The following is a 14827-nucleotide window of genomic DNA, read 5'->3' as shown; positions in this document are numbered from 1 at the left end:
GACCTACAACCTCCAACAAAAGCATCGGAAGGTGCTAAACAATGGTCAGGACCCAAAGAGTCTCATGCAACTTGCTACACACACTGTGGGCTGTGGGCGATCTCTCATTTATTATTATTGCTTTGTACATTGCAATGGATGATGCCTCTCCAGAGGGCCACCAAAGCTTGGTGGGTCACAGCCCACCGGGGGTAGATTAGGCAGTGAATGGTTGTAGAGACCCAGAATGGAAGGGGAAGATGCAAGCAGGAACCAGGCTATGCATCTGGAGAAGGAAGGAGGAAAAAGTTTGTGGACATCTGTCATGGATGCTTCAGTCAAGATTCTTGCACTGCCGGGTGGTAGGGCGGGGGTTGACCTAGATGACGCTCAGTGTGATGGCCTGGGACTCGGGCTCAGACTCAGAACCAGAGGAGTCTCAGTCCACACTGGATCCTCTGCTCAGGTGGCACCTGAAGCAAGTCTGGGGCCTGATTCTGAAGAGTCCCAGTCTGCACAGGTTCCCCTGCCACAAGCACCAGCTGAGCTGAGTCAGGGGCCTGAGCCTGCCCTGACTCCAGATTACCTCGTTGCCTCCAGCTGAGCAATCACTTACAGCTGCTCCACTACCGGTTGGGTCAGGAGAGGCTAAGGCGGCCCCTGGGTCCAGCAACCCACCAATATCTCCTGAGCTGCAGAGACTCAGGTCTGAGAGAAGGAGAGACCTGAGTACTTGCAGGAGGAGTGCTCGCCTCTGGGCGAGTCAGGGAGGTGAGTCACCGGGGGATCAGGACTGGCCGTTACCCCGACAAAGATAAAAGGCTGTCGGGCCCTGCCCCAGGTTGCGGGAGCAACATTGCTGTTTGCCAGAACCTGCCTGAGTCCCTGTGCCTGACATTGCCTTGTTTTGTTTCCTGCCTTGGCCCTGTCAGACTGACTCCTCACGAAACCCTCGGATTCGGGACCGGACCTGGACGGCGTTGCTTGGGTTCACCCCCCGGGTCCAGCACACTCAGGATCCTTTCCAACTCTACAATTCTATGATTCTATCAAAAGTCTTACCTCCCCATTCAAGAAGCAGTAGAGTACAGCGACCACGAAGCCCTGTAGGGAAGAGTAGAGGAACAGGCAGCTGTTCAGGTTGTGGGATGTGATACATAAGTAGCAGTCAAGTTCAACATTCCTTGTTTTCCTAGAGTGGACATACAAGGGGATGTTTGGACCAGCCAGTCGAAAACTTCCTGTTGCCTCCTGGGCTGGGACATACTTCCTCTTGCATGTAACCAGAGGTGGGCATGACCTTACCTGTCCATGTAACAAAAGCACAACGCACGTAGCCCTCCTCCCTTCTTCTCCATTTTCCTTTCGTTGTGTGAACTGCCAGTCTGCAGTCTGCAGTCACTGGGATTAACCACCCATATGGGGTAGATCCACATGTATATATATCTCTAACTAAGTCTGCCTTCAGGGATCCAACTGTGAACTGATGATGTGAGTAAACTACTTTTATATATCTTAAATAAGATTGTGGCGTGTTTATTCTTTTAAGAGGGAACTAAGGGGTCTTACCAGGAATCTATATTGAGAAGCTCAAACAAGCTTGCCACCAGGTTCTCACTCTGCACAAACTGCTGGGGTGTTTTTTTTTGGGGGGGGGGAGGGGACGTATTCTGCAACGTTTCACTGACGCAATAGTAGAGCATCACTGATGGATTTGCACATCATTCCATTTCATTAGTTGTTCTGCGATGCTTCAGTGTCACAGCACTATTGCCACCTAGAGGGCCGTTCTTCATTTGATTTCGACAACTTATATGCCACTTGGTTCCTGGGACCTCCTAAGCAGTGTACCTTTAACCCCGTACAATAAAGGTAAAAAAAATCAGCTAAAACTATAACATCAGAATTCAGTTGAAATGTCTGCTGTGGAGCAGCAAGACCAGGAATGCCCCCTGCCCTGCCATCCTGAGAGCATCTGTGGTGTAAAAAAGTTGCAGAGACAATAATTATAATAATAATTATAATAATTTATACCCCGCCCATCTGGCTGGGTTTACCCAGCCACTCTGGGTGGCTTTCAACAGAATATTAAAATACAATAGTCTATTAAACATTAAACATAATTATCCTCCCAGCGCTATGATTCCCAGAGCGGTTTAACAATCAACCCCTCTTGCAAGGGAACTCTGGGAATTGTAGCTCTGGGAGGGGACTAGAGGTCTCCCCTAATGACCCTCTGCACCCTTAACAAACTACAGCTCCCAGAATCCTTTGGGGCAGCCACAAGTGCTCAAAGTGTATCATGGTGCTTTGAATGTGTGGTATGAACTTAGCCTAGGTGGAAGAGAACAGGGAGCCACAAGGTAGTGGAGTGGCTGTGCGCAGACTTATGGCTGCTCTGGTTTGCTTCTTGATGGAAGGAGCCAGCTGCAGAAAAAGCAATTGAAGGTACACTCGCAGGGGGGAAATTGCACACACAGGAAAAATCCCCTGTTGCTGCCCATTTTCTTCTTTGCGGGAGAACAAGAGCCAACTAAAGCAAACCTACTGAAACTCATAAGCCCAAGTTAGCCATGTCCATTCACTTCAATGGGTCTACTCTGACATACCCGCCAACATTTCTCTACAGGACTGCCCCGCGGAGGACCTTAAGGTCCATAAATAACAACACCCTAGGAGTCCCGGGCCCTAAGGAAGTCAGATTAGCCTCAACCAGAGCCAGGACCTTTTCAACACTGGCCCCAGCCTGGTGGAACGCTCTGTCTCATGAGACCAGGGCCCTGCGAGATCTGATTTCTTTCCACAGGGCCTGTAAGACAGAGTTGTTCCACCTGACCTTTGGCTTGAAATCAACTTGATCCCCTTCCCCTCCCCCTTTCCTTTTTCCTTTCTCCTTCTGTTATGGAACTCCTATTTGGGGACTTCCCTGGCTTTTTTCTGGCCCACGTAGGCCCAGTCTGGATAGTTGGCCTTGGTGAAGATTTGACGTTTTCACCCCCCCCCCAAAGTTTTTGATTTGAGTTTCTACTGAAATGAGGCTGCATTTTAATTTTGTATTTTAAACTTGTTTTTAAGTTGTATTTTAATCAATTGTTTTTATACCTGGTGTTAGCTGCCTGAGCCCGGTCTTGGCTAGGGAGGGCGGGGTATAAATAAAATGTATTATTATTATTATTATTATTATTATTATTATTATTATTATTGAAAAAGGGACGTCCTTAATAATAATAATAATGATTTTTATTATTTATACCCCACCCATTTGAATGGGTTACTCCAGCAACACTGGGCGACTTCCAACTTCCAATGCTTATATAAAAACATAATAAAACATTAAACATTTTTTTTTTAAAAAAATTACTTCCCTATACAGAGCTGCCTTCAGAGGTCTTCTAAAGGTTGCATAGTTACTTATCTCCAACCTGCCGAAAGACACTAGGAATTGAATCTGGGGCAGACACACTGTGGACTAAACCACCGAGCCTCTGGGGCTTGCCAACTGTAAGGTTGGCAGTTCGATTCCGCGCTATGGTGTTAGGTCTCATTGCTCTGTCCTACCTTCTGCCAACCTAGCAGTTCCAAAGCATATCAGTGCAAGTAGATAAATAGATGCCGCTGCGTCGGGAACATAAATTGTGTTTCTGTGTGCTCTGGCTTCTGTCACGGCGGTCTGTGCGCCAGAAGCGGTTTAGTCATGCTGGCCACATGAACCGGACAAGCTGTCTGTGGACAAACGCCGGCTCCCTCGGCCTAAAAGCGGAGATGAACGCTGCACCCCATAGTCAAATGTGACTGGGCTTAACCAACCAGGGGTCCTTTACATTTACCAGAATCCTACCACTGAGATATGTCCTTCCCCTCTCCTTATCTGGGGTGGATGAGCCGGAAGGCAGATGAACACAGGCTATTTTGATGCATAAAAGGTAAAGGTAAAGGGACCCCTGACCATTAGGTCCAGACGTGACCGACTCTGGGGTTGTGGCGCTCATCTCGCTTTATTGGCCGACGGAGCCGGCGTACGGCTTCCGGGTCATGTGGCCAGCATGACTGAGCCACTTCTGGCGAACCAAAGCAGCGCACGGAAATGCTGTTTACCTTCCCGCCGGAGTGGTACCTATTTATCTACTTTCACTGGTGTGCTTTTGAACTGCTAGGTTGGCAGGAGCAGGGACCGAGCAACGGGAGCTTACCCCGTCGTGGGGATTCGAACCGCCGACCTTCTGATTGGCAAGTCCTAGGCTCTGTGGTTTAACCCACAGCGCCACCCGCGTCCCCATTTTGATGCATACTCACCTGGAAAGATCCCAGTCCCAGTTCAAAGACCAGCCTCTCCCTCTTGCTGACATTCTCTGGATAGAAGGCAAACACCGTGTAATGAATCCCAAACAGTGGAATAAGTAGCAAGGTGGAGCGAGCCAGTCTCCTGTTGAGATAAAGAGAAAGTGCCCTTCGTGAAACGATGTGGGTGCTCCAATTATTTGTGTCTGTTCCCGTTTGGCAAGGAAGCGAAAGACCCAATGAGGACTGAGAGACCTAATATTTAGCACCCACATTTGATCCCACTGCTCTTTACTAGACAGGCACAAAGAAACACAGAAAACACAGGTCACCGATCTTTTGGGACCCACTGGAACACCTGGAACTTTGAGCAACTTCCATGGGTGCCACGTGCTCTGGCTTACCCGCCGCTTCTGGATCAGCCCCCACACCCCACAAAAGACTGGAAGACGGAAGGCTAACACACAAAAACTTCACTTTTTCCAATCTGTGCCTTGGACAGAACCATAGAGCTGAAAGAGGAAGTGGGTAAGGGTATGGTTACCAGATTTTTTTCAATGAATCCAGGGACACTTTTTTTTTTTGAAGCTGAGTAGCAACAGGGTGTCAGCAGTGGGGATGGAGAGGCAAAAGACCCTGGGCCCAAGCACACATGCAGATTGTATAAAGGTGCAAAGCCCTTCTTTCGCACCCTGTGAAACATAAATGCACAGAGTTTTTTTTTAAAAAAACTGAGCAACGGCCGCCCGCCTATAGCTCCCGAGCCTCCCCCAATCAGTCAAAAAAAAAAAAAAAAAAGGAAGGGGGCAGGAGATCTGTACCGCCAGACGTCCCCGGTTCCCCTTCGGCAGTGGCGGTGGCGGCAACTGCAGTCAGCATCCCAGAATCAGCCTGGTAGCGCAGTTGCCTCTGGCTGGCTTCAGGAGCTGCTCGCTGAGTGGCGCCCACCATTTTTCCTTGCAGGAAGATCCAGCAAGTAAAAATGATGGGCGCCATGTCAGTGGGCAGCGAGCAGCTCCTGAAGCCAGCCAGAGCCAACTGTGCTACGAGGCTGGCTCTGGGCTGCTGAGGCTGCCGCTGCCATGTTTCCCGGGGACAGATTTGCAAACCTGGGGACTGTCCCTGGGAACCGGTGACATCTGGTAACCCTAGTCCATTTTCCAACTTCCTGTTTCATCTCGATGTAGGGAGGCAAGGGTAACTTCAGCCCCTCATGGCCAAGGGGGCAGTGGGTGGGAAAGCTCAGGCACTTTGGGGGAAGATCTCAGCAGTGCAACCGCATCCATTGGCGACCTCTGCTATAAAACATATGAAACTAGTTTCTGTGGAGTCCCTTTAGGGCAGCCCTCACCAAGTGCTATCCAGATGTTCTGGACTACAACTCCCATCAGCCCCAGTAGGACTACAGCTCCCAGTGTGGTGTAGTGGTTAAGAGTGCTAGACTCGTAATCTGCTGAACTGGGTTCGCTTCCCCGCTCCTCCACATGCAGCTGCTGGGTGACCTTGGGCCAGTCACACTTCTCTGAAGTCTCTCAGCCCCACTCACCTCACAGAGTGTTTGTTGTGGGGGAGGAAGGGAAAGGAGAATGTTAGCCGCTTTGAGACTCCTTAGGGTAGTGATAAAGCGGGATATCAAATCCAAACTCTTCTTCTTCTTCCATCATCCTTGACCCTTGATCATACTGGATGGGGCTGGTGGAAGTTGTAGTCCAAAACACTAGGGTAAAGGAAGACTGTTCTATGCCAATATTGTTTCATCTGAATAGCAGTGTCTCTCCAGGGTTTTCCTCAGCCCTGATCCTTTAGATCCTTTTAACAGGAGATGCCTGGGACAGGACCTGCAACATTCTGCACCCATGGTTTAGGATCTACCACTGAGTTATGGATTCTCCTCAAGGACTGTGTACTTCTGTACGCAACTGCTAATGATTCTCTCCTGAAATTTTGCCCATGGTGTTCTTGAGACAGAGCTGAAATAAGTGCATGAAATGCTTTTCAAAACCCAGCTGTTCTCCTGGGGAATATTCCTTCTCATCGACATCCACGGTAGTATTCTATTTTCTCGGTAGTGTGGAGAAAGCAACATGATTCAGCACAGGAAAACAAGCCACGGAACAATACAACCCAAATATAAGCGGTGCTCCTAACTGCATTTCAGAGCAGATTTCTCATGAACCAGGAATGCAGACGGATCCCGTAAACCATCAATGATGCCTTGGTGCAATTTACAGGGAGATCTCTCTTGTGCAATCTCAAATGACAGCAGAGCAGGGATGGGGGAACCTCAGGGCCTGAGGGGTGAATGTGGCTCCCTGGGCCCTTGTATCTGGCCCTTGGGACTCTCACCAGCAGCCCTGCTCCACGCCTGCGTCGAGTGCTTTGGCCTGGCTGGAATGTGCCCTTGAGCTGCGATAATGTCTGGATCAAGACTGGTGGGCAGGAAACTCTGGATTTTGCTCTGTTGGTTACAGCATGGTGCTAACAATGGCAAGGTTGCAGGTTCGATCCCCGTAAAGGGGCATTTTCATATCTCTGTATTGCAGGTAGTTAGACTAGATGTTCCTTAAAGTCCCTTCCAACTCTGATTTATGAGATATCTATGCAAAGGAAAGAGTCGCATCTGTTGCTCTGTTCACTTTCACTCCTGGACCCACCCACATTTGCTCTGGGCCCTGCCCCCCACTGGCAGGTGGCCCCTGGACGAACGGGGTCCCTGAAGGCAAGGGACCTTCAGGTTGCAAATAACAGATTGGCAAATCAAATTACAGGAATTTGTGGAGATGGCTCAATTGACTAGCAAACTCAGAGGAAACTCAAAGCAAAAATTTGTGGGGAAATGGGATGGTTATAGAAGATATGTACAATAATAGTTTTGACTCCGTGCTAGCATTCAAGTGACAAAGGAAGTAAAAGGAGGTGGATAACAATTAAGGATTTATTCTGAATGTATTGGAAATTTAATTTGGAAAGGTTTATTGTTTTGGGTACATTCAATTGCAAGATAAAACATATGTGAAGGGACTTGACAGGAAGTCAGAATTGAAGAAAAGATTTTGTAAGATAAAAGGGGGAAAAATAATTATTTTCATCATTATTTTTTCCTATTTTTTTGACTCTGTGTGTGTGTTTTGTATGGAATGTTTGGGAGGAAGTAAGACGGTAAATAACATAACAAACAAAATATTGATGTATGTAATTTTTATTTCTCAATTATATTTTGTGGTAGTATGGTTGTAATGTTTTTTGTAACATAAAATCATTCAATAAAAATTATTTTTTAAAAAAGAAAGAAAAAGGTTTCTTAGCCTTGCAGTAGGACCTCCTGGCAGGGGCAGAGGAAGGGGGTGCAGTGGGGGCAGGCTGCCCCGGGTGTCACCACTGGGGGGGGTGTGTGTGACAAAATGCCAGGTGGCCCTCACTGTGGGGCCTGCAGCGTGCCAGAGCCACACGTCTCTCCTGGGAGTGACGCAGTGGATTGGTTGCCCGCAGGCTCCGCTCTGCCGCAAATGGTCTGCCCGCCGCCTCCCCCTCAGCTGTAGGACGGCTGAGTGGGAGGAGGGAGGCAGACTCCTCGGAGGCCCCGCTCCGCTGAGCGTCCTGCCCCCATGAGTGGCTGTCCTCGCCCCCGGGTGCGCAGCATGCGTGCCGCCCTTTGCACCTGATCGGCTTGCTCCACCGCTGCCTCCTGGACGAAGAAATTTGCATTTGTGTGTGTGTTCTTGGTTTTCAGGATGGGTTGGAAAGACACCCCTGTTTGTGAAAGCATTCTAATTCATAAGTTTGCATGACCACTGCCCTTTGAATTAATAATAATAATAATAATAATAATAATAATAATAATAATAATTTATTTATATGCCACCCATCTAACTGGGTTGCCCCAGACACTCTGGGCAGCTCCCAACAAAAATACAGTGGTACCTCTAGTTGCGGACATGATCCGTTCCGAGGTGCCATTCATACCCTGAAAAGCCCGCAACTAGAGTGCCGCTTCTGTGGAAGCGCGGAGCACGATAGAGCGCTTCTGTGCATGTGCAAAGCACGCAGAATGCTTCTGCGCATGCGTGGCGAAACCCGGAAGTATACATTTCTGGGTTTGCCGCGTTCGCAACCCGAAAAGCCGCAACATGAAGCGAATGCAACAAGAGGTATGACTGTACTAAAACAGTAAAAACACAAAACAATATCACACACTGAAAACTTTGGAGATGAGCATCTGCAAGCTGTGGCAAATTAGCATTTTGGGAGAGTCGATGGAGCGGAGTGCTTATGCAAGACCTTAAGTAAGCCACTCTGTCTTGCCCTCAGTCCTCCTGTCTGCAATATGGGGATCTGCCTTAAAGTGTTGTTCTTGATAAAAGGATAACTGAGGTTTGCACTGAAGTCTATGGAGGAGTTAGGAAATATGCTGTAGAAATATGTAGCATTACAAGAGAATTTTACTAGCTGACCATTAAAGTCTTTTCAGGGTAGGGACAGATAGCTATGGCAGAAACACAAAAATACTACTGGAAAATTAGCAGAAAGCTCAAAACATGCTAGTAGGAGTGGCACCGGCTTTATAAATAAATGCAAAGGAAGTTGCAAGCTCAAGTCAGGCAAACAGACACTAGCCCTACAATGCACCCATTTAAAAGCAAAACAGATACATTTTGATTGCAATTCCTAAACCTCACGACGCTAGTTAATTTCTAGTGGACGTAACAAGCAGAAACGCTGAATCGCAACCCGCGTGTGCGAACGCTGCAGGTTGCGAACGTGCTTCCTGCACAGATCACATTCATAACCCGAGCGTCCACTGTACAGTGGACCCTCTACTTACGTACCGCTCTGGAGACGTAACTTTCGGGTTACGAATGCGGCAGACCTGGAAGTGTATACTTCTGGGTTTTGCCACATGCGTGTGTGCAGAAGCGGTCTGCGCGCAAGTGCTCAATCGTGCCGCGCATGTGTGCAGAAGCGGCACCTCTGCATATGGACTTTTCAGGTTGTGGACGGGCACCCGGAACAAATTTAATTCGTATCCAGAGGGTCCACTATAATGAAAATAATGGGTCCATCTGTTATTGACTGTATTTCAAAAAAGAAGGAACACATCACGAGTGGGATTTTCAGCTCTGATAACATCCACAGATCTCCCTGAGAAAGAGGACTTTGGGTTTATGGGGCCTGCTCAGATTAGGCCAAATCAGAAGCTAACTTTTGCACCCAGGCAAAGACAGCCCACCAACCACAGACAGTCTATTCCCCTGGCATAATAATAATAATAATAATAATAATAATAATAATAATAATAATTTATTATTTATACCCCGCCCATCTGGCTGGGCCTCCCCAGCCACTCTGGGCGGCTTCCACAGAAAACAAAAATACAATAAAATATCAAACGTTAAAAACATCCCTGAACAGGGCTGCCTTAAGATGTCTCCTGAATGTCAAGTAGTTGTTTATCACTTTGACATCTGCTGGAAGGGCGTTCCACAGGGCGGGCGCCACTACCGAGAAGGCCCTCTGCCTGGTTCCCTGTAGCTTTGCTTCTCGCAACGAGGGAAATCGCCAGAAGGCCCTCGGCGCTGGACCTCAGCGTCCGGGCAGAATGATGGGGGTGGAGACGCTCCTTCAGGTATACTGGACCGAGGCCGTTTAGGGCTTTAAAGGTCAGCACCAACACTTTGAATTGTGCTCGGAAACGTACTGGGAGCCAATGCAGGTCTTTCAAGACCGGTGTTATATGGTCTCGGTGGCCGCCCCCAGTCACCAGTCTAGCTGCCGCATTCTGGATTAGTTGTAGTTTCCGAGTCACCTTCAAAGGTAGCCCCACGTAGAGTGCATTGCAGTAGTCGAAGCGGGAGATAACCAGAGCATGCACCACTCTGGCGAGACAGTCCGCAGGCAGATAGGGTCTCAGCCTACGTACCAGATGGAGCTGGTAAACAGCTGCCCTGGACACAGATTTGACCTGTGCCTCCATGGACAGCTGTGAGTCCAAAATGACTCCCAGGCTGCGCACCTGGTCCTTCAGGGGCACAGTTACCCCATTCAGGACCAGGGAATCCTCCACACCTGCCCGCCTCCTGTCCCCCAAAAACAGTACTTCTGTCTTGTCAGGATTCAACCTCAATCTGTTAGCCGCCATCCATCCTCCAACCGCCTCCAGACACTCACACAGGACCTTCACCGCCTTCACTGGTTCTGATTTGAAAGAGAGGTAGAGCTGGGTATCATCCACATATTGATGAACACCCAGCCCAAACCTCCTGATGATCTCTCCCAGCGGCCGCATGTAAATGTTGAAAAGCATGGGGGAGAGGACAGAACCCTGAGGCACCCCACAAGTGAGAGCCCAGGGGTCTGAACACTCATCCCCCCCCACCACTTTCTGAACACGGCCCAGGAGGAAGGAGCGGAACCACTGTATAACAGTGCCCCCAGCTCCCAGCCCCTCAAGACGGCCCAGAAGGATGCTATGGTCAATGGTCATAGCTAGAAGAGATTTGAGGAAGAGAAGGAGGATTCCAGCACTGGTGATAGGAGTTTGGGACATCCTAAGGCTGCCAGCCAGGAAGATGCTCCATACAGGTCATATAAAAATCAGGGAGCTGGTAGCACAACCAAGCTTCACTCCTTGCTCCCACCTCTAGGACTCCAGGTGAAGACACAAGATATGTCTCAGCTCAAGGCTAGAGGAGCAAGTGCAGCACATGAGTGGCAGAATGAGGCCCTCCTCAGCCGGAGGAAACAAGACCCCAAAGAAAGTCCGAAAACCAGAAAACGGCGTTTGCGAGCCAAAATGTCTGAGTACCAAAGCGTTTGGGATCCAAGGTAGGACTGTATAGGTTTTCGTGTGCACACTTTATTCCTGGATACATGGACCATGATGATGCACTGAAGGAACTGAAAGCTGTGATAAGCTGAGCACGTGCTGCCCTCTGTGTCGAATTTGGAAATTCAAGCAAAGGTGAGTTCTGAGGTTGCACCCATTGCTAGTCTGAACAAAATCCGACCCTTTGAAACAAATGCATGTGACTAACTTAAGTCTATTAATTTCAATGTACTTTCTCTGAGTAGAACTTGGTTGGAGCCAAGCCATGGCGTTTACTATTTTGTAAAAAAACACTTCTAAGAATGTGTGTTCTCACAGAAGCCAACCAGATGGCTGTGGGAAACCTGCAAGCCGGATTTGATCACAAGAATAACTACCGTATTTTTCGCCACATAAGACTCACCTGACCATAAGGCATGCCTAGTTTTTAGCAGGGGAAAGCAAAAAAATAAAATAAAAATATTATGCGCAGAGCATGTAAGCGGCTCTCGCTTTTCTTGCTTTAAACCCTTCCGTCCCTCCTCCCGCTTCGCTGAGATGCCAGCAGAGCAAGAGTGATAGCTGCGCAGCGCCTCTTCTGCTGGCTTCCCAGCAAAGTGGGATGAGGGACGAAAGGGAGCCCTTACAAGGGAGCGTTGAGCAGAGCCTGGCAGTGGCTCTTGCTGGCTTTTCCGGGAGGTGTGGGAAGGGACAGAGAACAGCCCGTCAGCCCCTTCGCCCACCTTGTGGAAAAGCCCCCAAGATGCTCCACGCGGCTCTTTAAAGGGAGCGCTGAGGAGAGCCTATATGCATCCCAGGCTCTGCTCAGCGCTCCCTTTAAAAAGGGGTGCCTTTCCTCCTCCTCGGGGAAAAGCCCCCAAGAGCCGCACACACGCTCCACGCAGCTCTTTAAAGGAAGCGCTGAGCAGAGCCTCCCGCCTGCATTCGCTCCATAAGACGCACACACATTTCCTCTTACTTTTTAGGAGGAGAAAAGTGCATCTTATGGAGCAAAAAATACGGTATTTCCTGCTGCAGTTTCCAGCAGCTGTGGAGGCAGATAACGTCTAGTAGTCATCAGTAGCTCTCTTCTCCATGAATTGGTCTAATCCTCTTCTAATGCCATCCAGGTTGGTTCCATACTTGTGTGAAGAAATGCTTTCTTTTTATTCATCCTGAATCTGCCAGCATTCAACTTCATTGATGTCCGTGAGTTCTATTGTTAAGCGAGGGGGAGGAAAATGTTTCCTCTGTCCAATTCCTCCATGCCGTGCGATGGAGAAAGGGCATTACTTGAAAGAAGAAGCAAGGGAGTAGAAACCAGAAGGGCAAAACCAGAAGCACACGTTGGTTCGACTTCAGGAAGAAGAGTAGATCATTTCGAAATCCAAAATCTGCAGAGAAATTTGTAGGGAAACACCGGGAGCCTCCCTAGGCGACCCTTCACCCGAGCAAGCTTGCCATATGAGTCCTCCAGCCAAGCAGCAAGGGGGAATTTCTAAACTCTGCTTCTTGCCACATGGGAGCAGGATAGAAGCAAGCCCATTCAGACAACCAAGCTACAATGACCAGCTTGTCGAGTGGTTATAGGCAACAGAGGGTTAGTGGAGATAGCTGAATGCTCCCCGCCCCAAGCACCTCTCTCATCCCCCATCCACCTTCGCCACCCACACTTTCAATGAATGGCAAGAAGGGTAGTAGCAATGGAGAGGAAGGTTATATACTTTCCCCTTCTCTCTCTCCTTTGTCCTGATGAGGGCTTTGCCTGTGTCAGAATTTGCCCTCTGATTCTTTGAAAGTCCTCCCCCCCCCCCGTACAAGAGGCCTCGTTTTCTTTCTCTCTTATTTTCAGAGTACTTCTGAGTGTCTGTGAATGTGGGGTTTTGAGCCCACTGTACCACTGTGAGAGGACAAAGGGTGGTGTGTATTTCTTCCTTCTTTCCCTGTCAACATTTCTCCAGGACCTTGCAGCCTCCCTGGGTGCCCACACATTTCTCCATCTGAGAAATGTCCCACTGAAGGAGCTGCCTTATGACGTCTTCCCCTGGGCTTTAAGATGAAGTGTGGACACCCTGGAGGGCTGCAGAGAGCGGAAAGCTGGTGAGATGATTTGTAGAATAAAAGAAAAGAAACTCACAGACACCCCTCGGCTGCGGAGGAGAGGGCTATTGATGGCTACTAGCCATGCCCTGCCTCTACTGTGGAGGCAGCAACAGCTGAGGAAGCTGCTGGGGCACCCAGAATGGCAAACATGAGGAAACCTCTAGGAAGTGAGAGTGCTCCTGTGCTTGAATCCCACTTATGAGTGTCCCACAGACATCTGGTTGGCCATGTGAACAGGATAGACCATAGTTCTGATTTTATGGAGTCAGGTGTCTGTGGGTAGTGTATGGGGGTGTTTTCCCCCTTCTTTGTTAAACATTTACCTGGCACTCTGAAGCCTCATCAGCTAGCTGCACTTCCTGATCAGGAAACAAAGCCATGAGAGGAATTCTTTATTTTAGAGTAGGGTATAAATTTCATTGGACGCGGGTGGCGCTGTCGGTTAAACCACAGAGCCTAGGACTTGCCAATCAGAAGGTCGGCGGTTCGAATCCCTGCGACGTGGTGAGCTCCCATTCCTTGGTCCCTGCTCCTGCCAACCTAGCAGTTTGAAAGCATGTCAAAGTGCAGGTAGATAAATAGGTACCGCTCCAGCGGGAAGGTAAACGGCATTTCCGTGTGCTGCTCTGGTTCGCCAGAAGCGGCTTGGTCATGCTAGCCACATGACCCGGAAGCTGTACGCCGGCTCCCTCGGCCAATAAAGTGAGATGAGCTCTGCAACCCCAGAGTTGGTCACGACTGGACCTAATGGTCAGGGGTCCCTTCACCTTTATACATTCCATAAGAACTTTAAGAAGAGTCTGCTGGGTCAGGCCAATGACCTATCCAGTCCAGCATTCTGTCCTCACTGTTGCCAGCCAGATTCCTGTGGAAAACCCACCAGGAAGATCTAAGCGTGAGAGCAATTCTCCCCTCCTGTGGCTTCCAGTATCTGGTATTCAGAAGCATCAGAAAGGTAAAAGGTAAAGGACCCTTGGACAGTTAAGTCCAGTCAAAGGAGACTATGGGGTGTGGCGCTCATCTCACTTTCAGGCCAAGGGAGCCGGCGTTTTTCCACAGACAGCTTTCCGGGTCATGTGGTCAGCAGCACTAAACCTCTTCTGGTGCAACGGGACACCGTGACGGAAACCAGAGGACACAGAAATGTCGTTTACCTTCCTTCAACAGTGGTACCTATTTATCTACTTGCACTGGTGTGCTTTCAAACTGCTAGGTTGGCAGGAGCTGGGACAGAGCAACGGGAGCTCACTTTGTCATGGGGATTCGAACTGCCAACCTTCTGATTGGCAAGCCCAAGAGGCTCAGTGGTTTAGACCACAGCGCCATCTGTGTCCCAGAAGCATCATTGCCCTCATGACTAGTAGCCATTGATAGCCTTCTCCTCCATGAATTTCTCTAATCCTTTTACAAAGCCATCTAGATGGCTGGACCTCACTGCCTCATGTGGGAGTGAGTTCCATAGTTTACCTACATACTGTGTAAATGAATACTTTTTTTTTGTCTTCCTGAATCTACAGCCTGCATATTTTGGGTTGTTGTTGTTGTTTTGCCCCAATGGAACAGCACCATTCAGACATGGATATTCCTTTTATTGGGACGCTATCAGCAAAAAGCACACAGAAAGTAACAGACAAAGCCGGCATGCAGCGGACGAGAAACACAGAC

At 49.0% G+C, this 14827-nt stretch overlaps 2 protein-coding genes across 9 annotated transcripts in view; both read right to left on the bottom strand.

Moving 5' to 3' along the window:
* Window positions 1–14827, bottom strand: part of GHRHR (growth hormone releasing hormone receptor) — a 443159-nt gene that overhangs the window by 46027 nt on the left and 382305 nt on the right. The gene's annotated exons all lie outside the window — the stretch shown is intronic.
* ADCYAP1R1 (ADCYAP receptor type I) overlaps window positions 1–14827 on the bottom strand; it is a 152220-nt gene that overhangs the window by 11300 nt on the left and 126093 nt on the right. For all 8 annotated transcript variants that reach the window (XM_082192459.1, XM_082192464.1, XM_082192462.1 and 5 more), the window contains 2 exons: window positions 4273–4402; window positions 1042–1083 (listed from right to left, as the gene is read on the bottom strand). In XM_082192459.1, coding sequence (XP_082048585.1) covers window positions 1042–1083; window positions 4273–4402 — 172 coding nt within the window. The remainder of the gene's footprint in view (window positions 1–1041; window positions 1084–4272; window positions 4403–14827) is intronic.

Source organism: Podarcis vaucheri (genome assembly GCF_965113315.1).
Source record: "Podarcis vaucheri genome assembly, chromosome: 12".
In the NCBI taxonomy this organism is placed as follows: domain Eukaryota; kingdom Metazoa; phylum Chordata; class Lepidosauria; order Squamata; family Lacertidae; genus Podarcis; species Podarcis vaucheri.
This window is presented reverse-complemented; position numbering and strand designations above follow the sequence as displayed.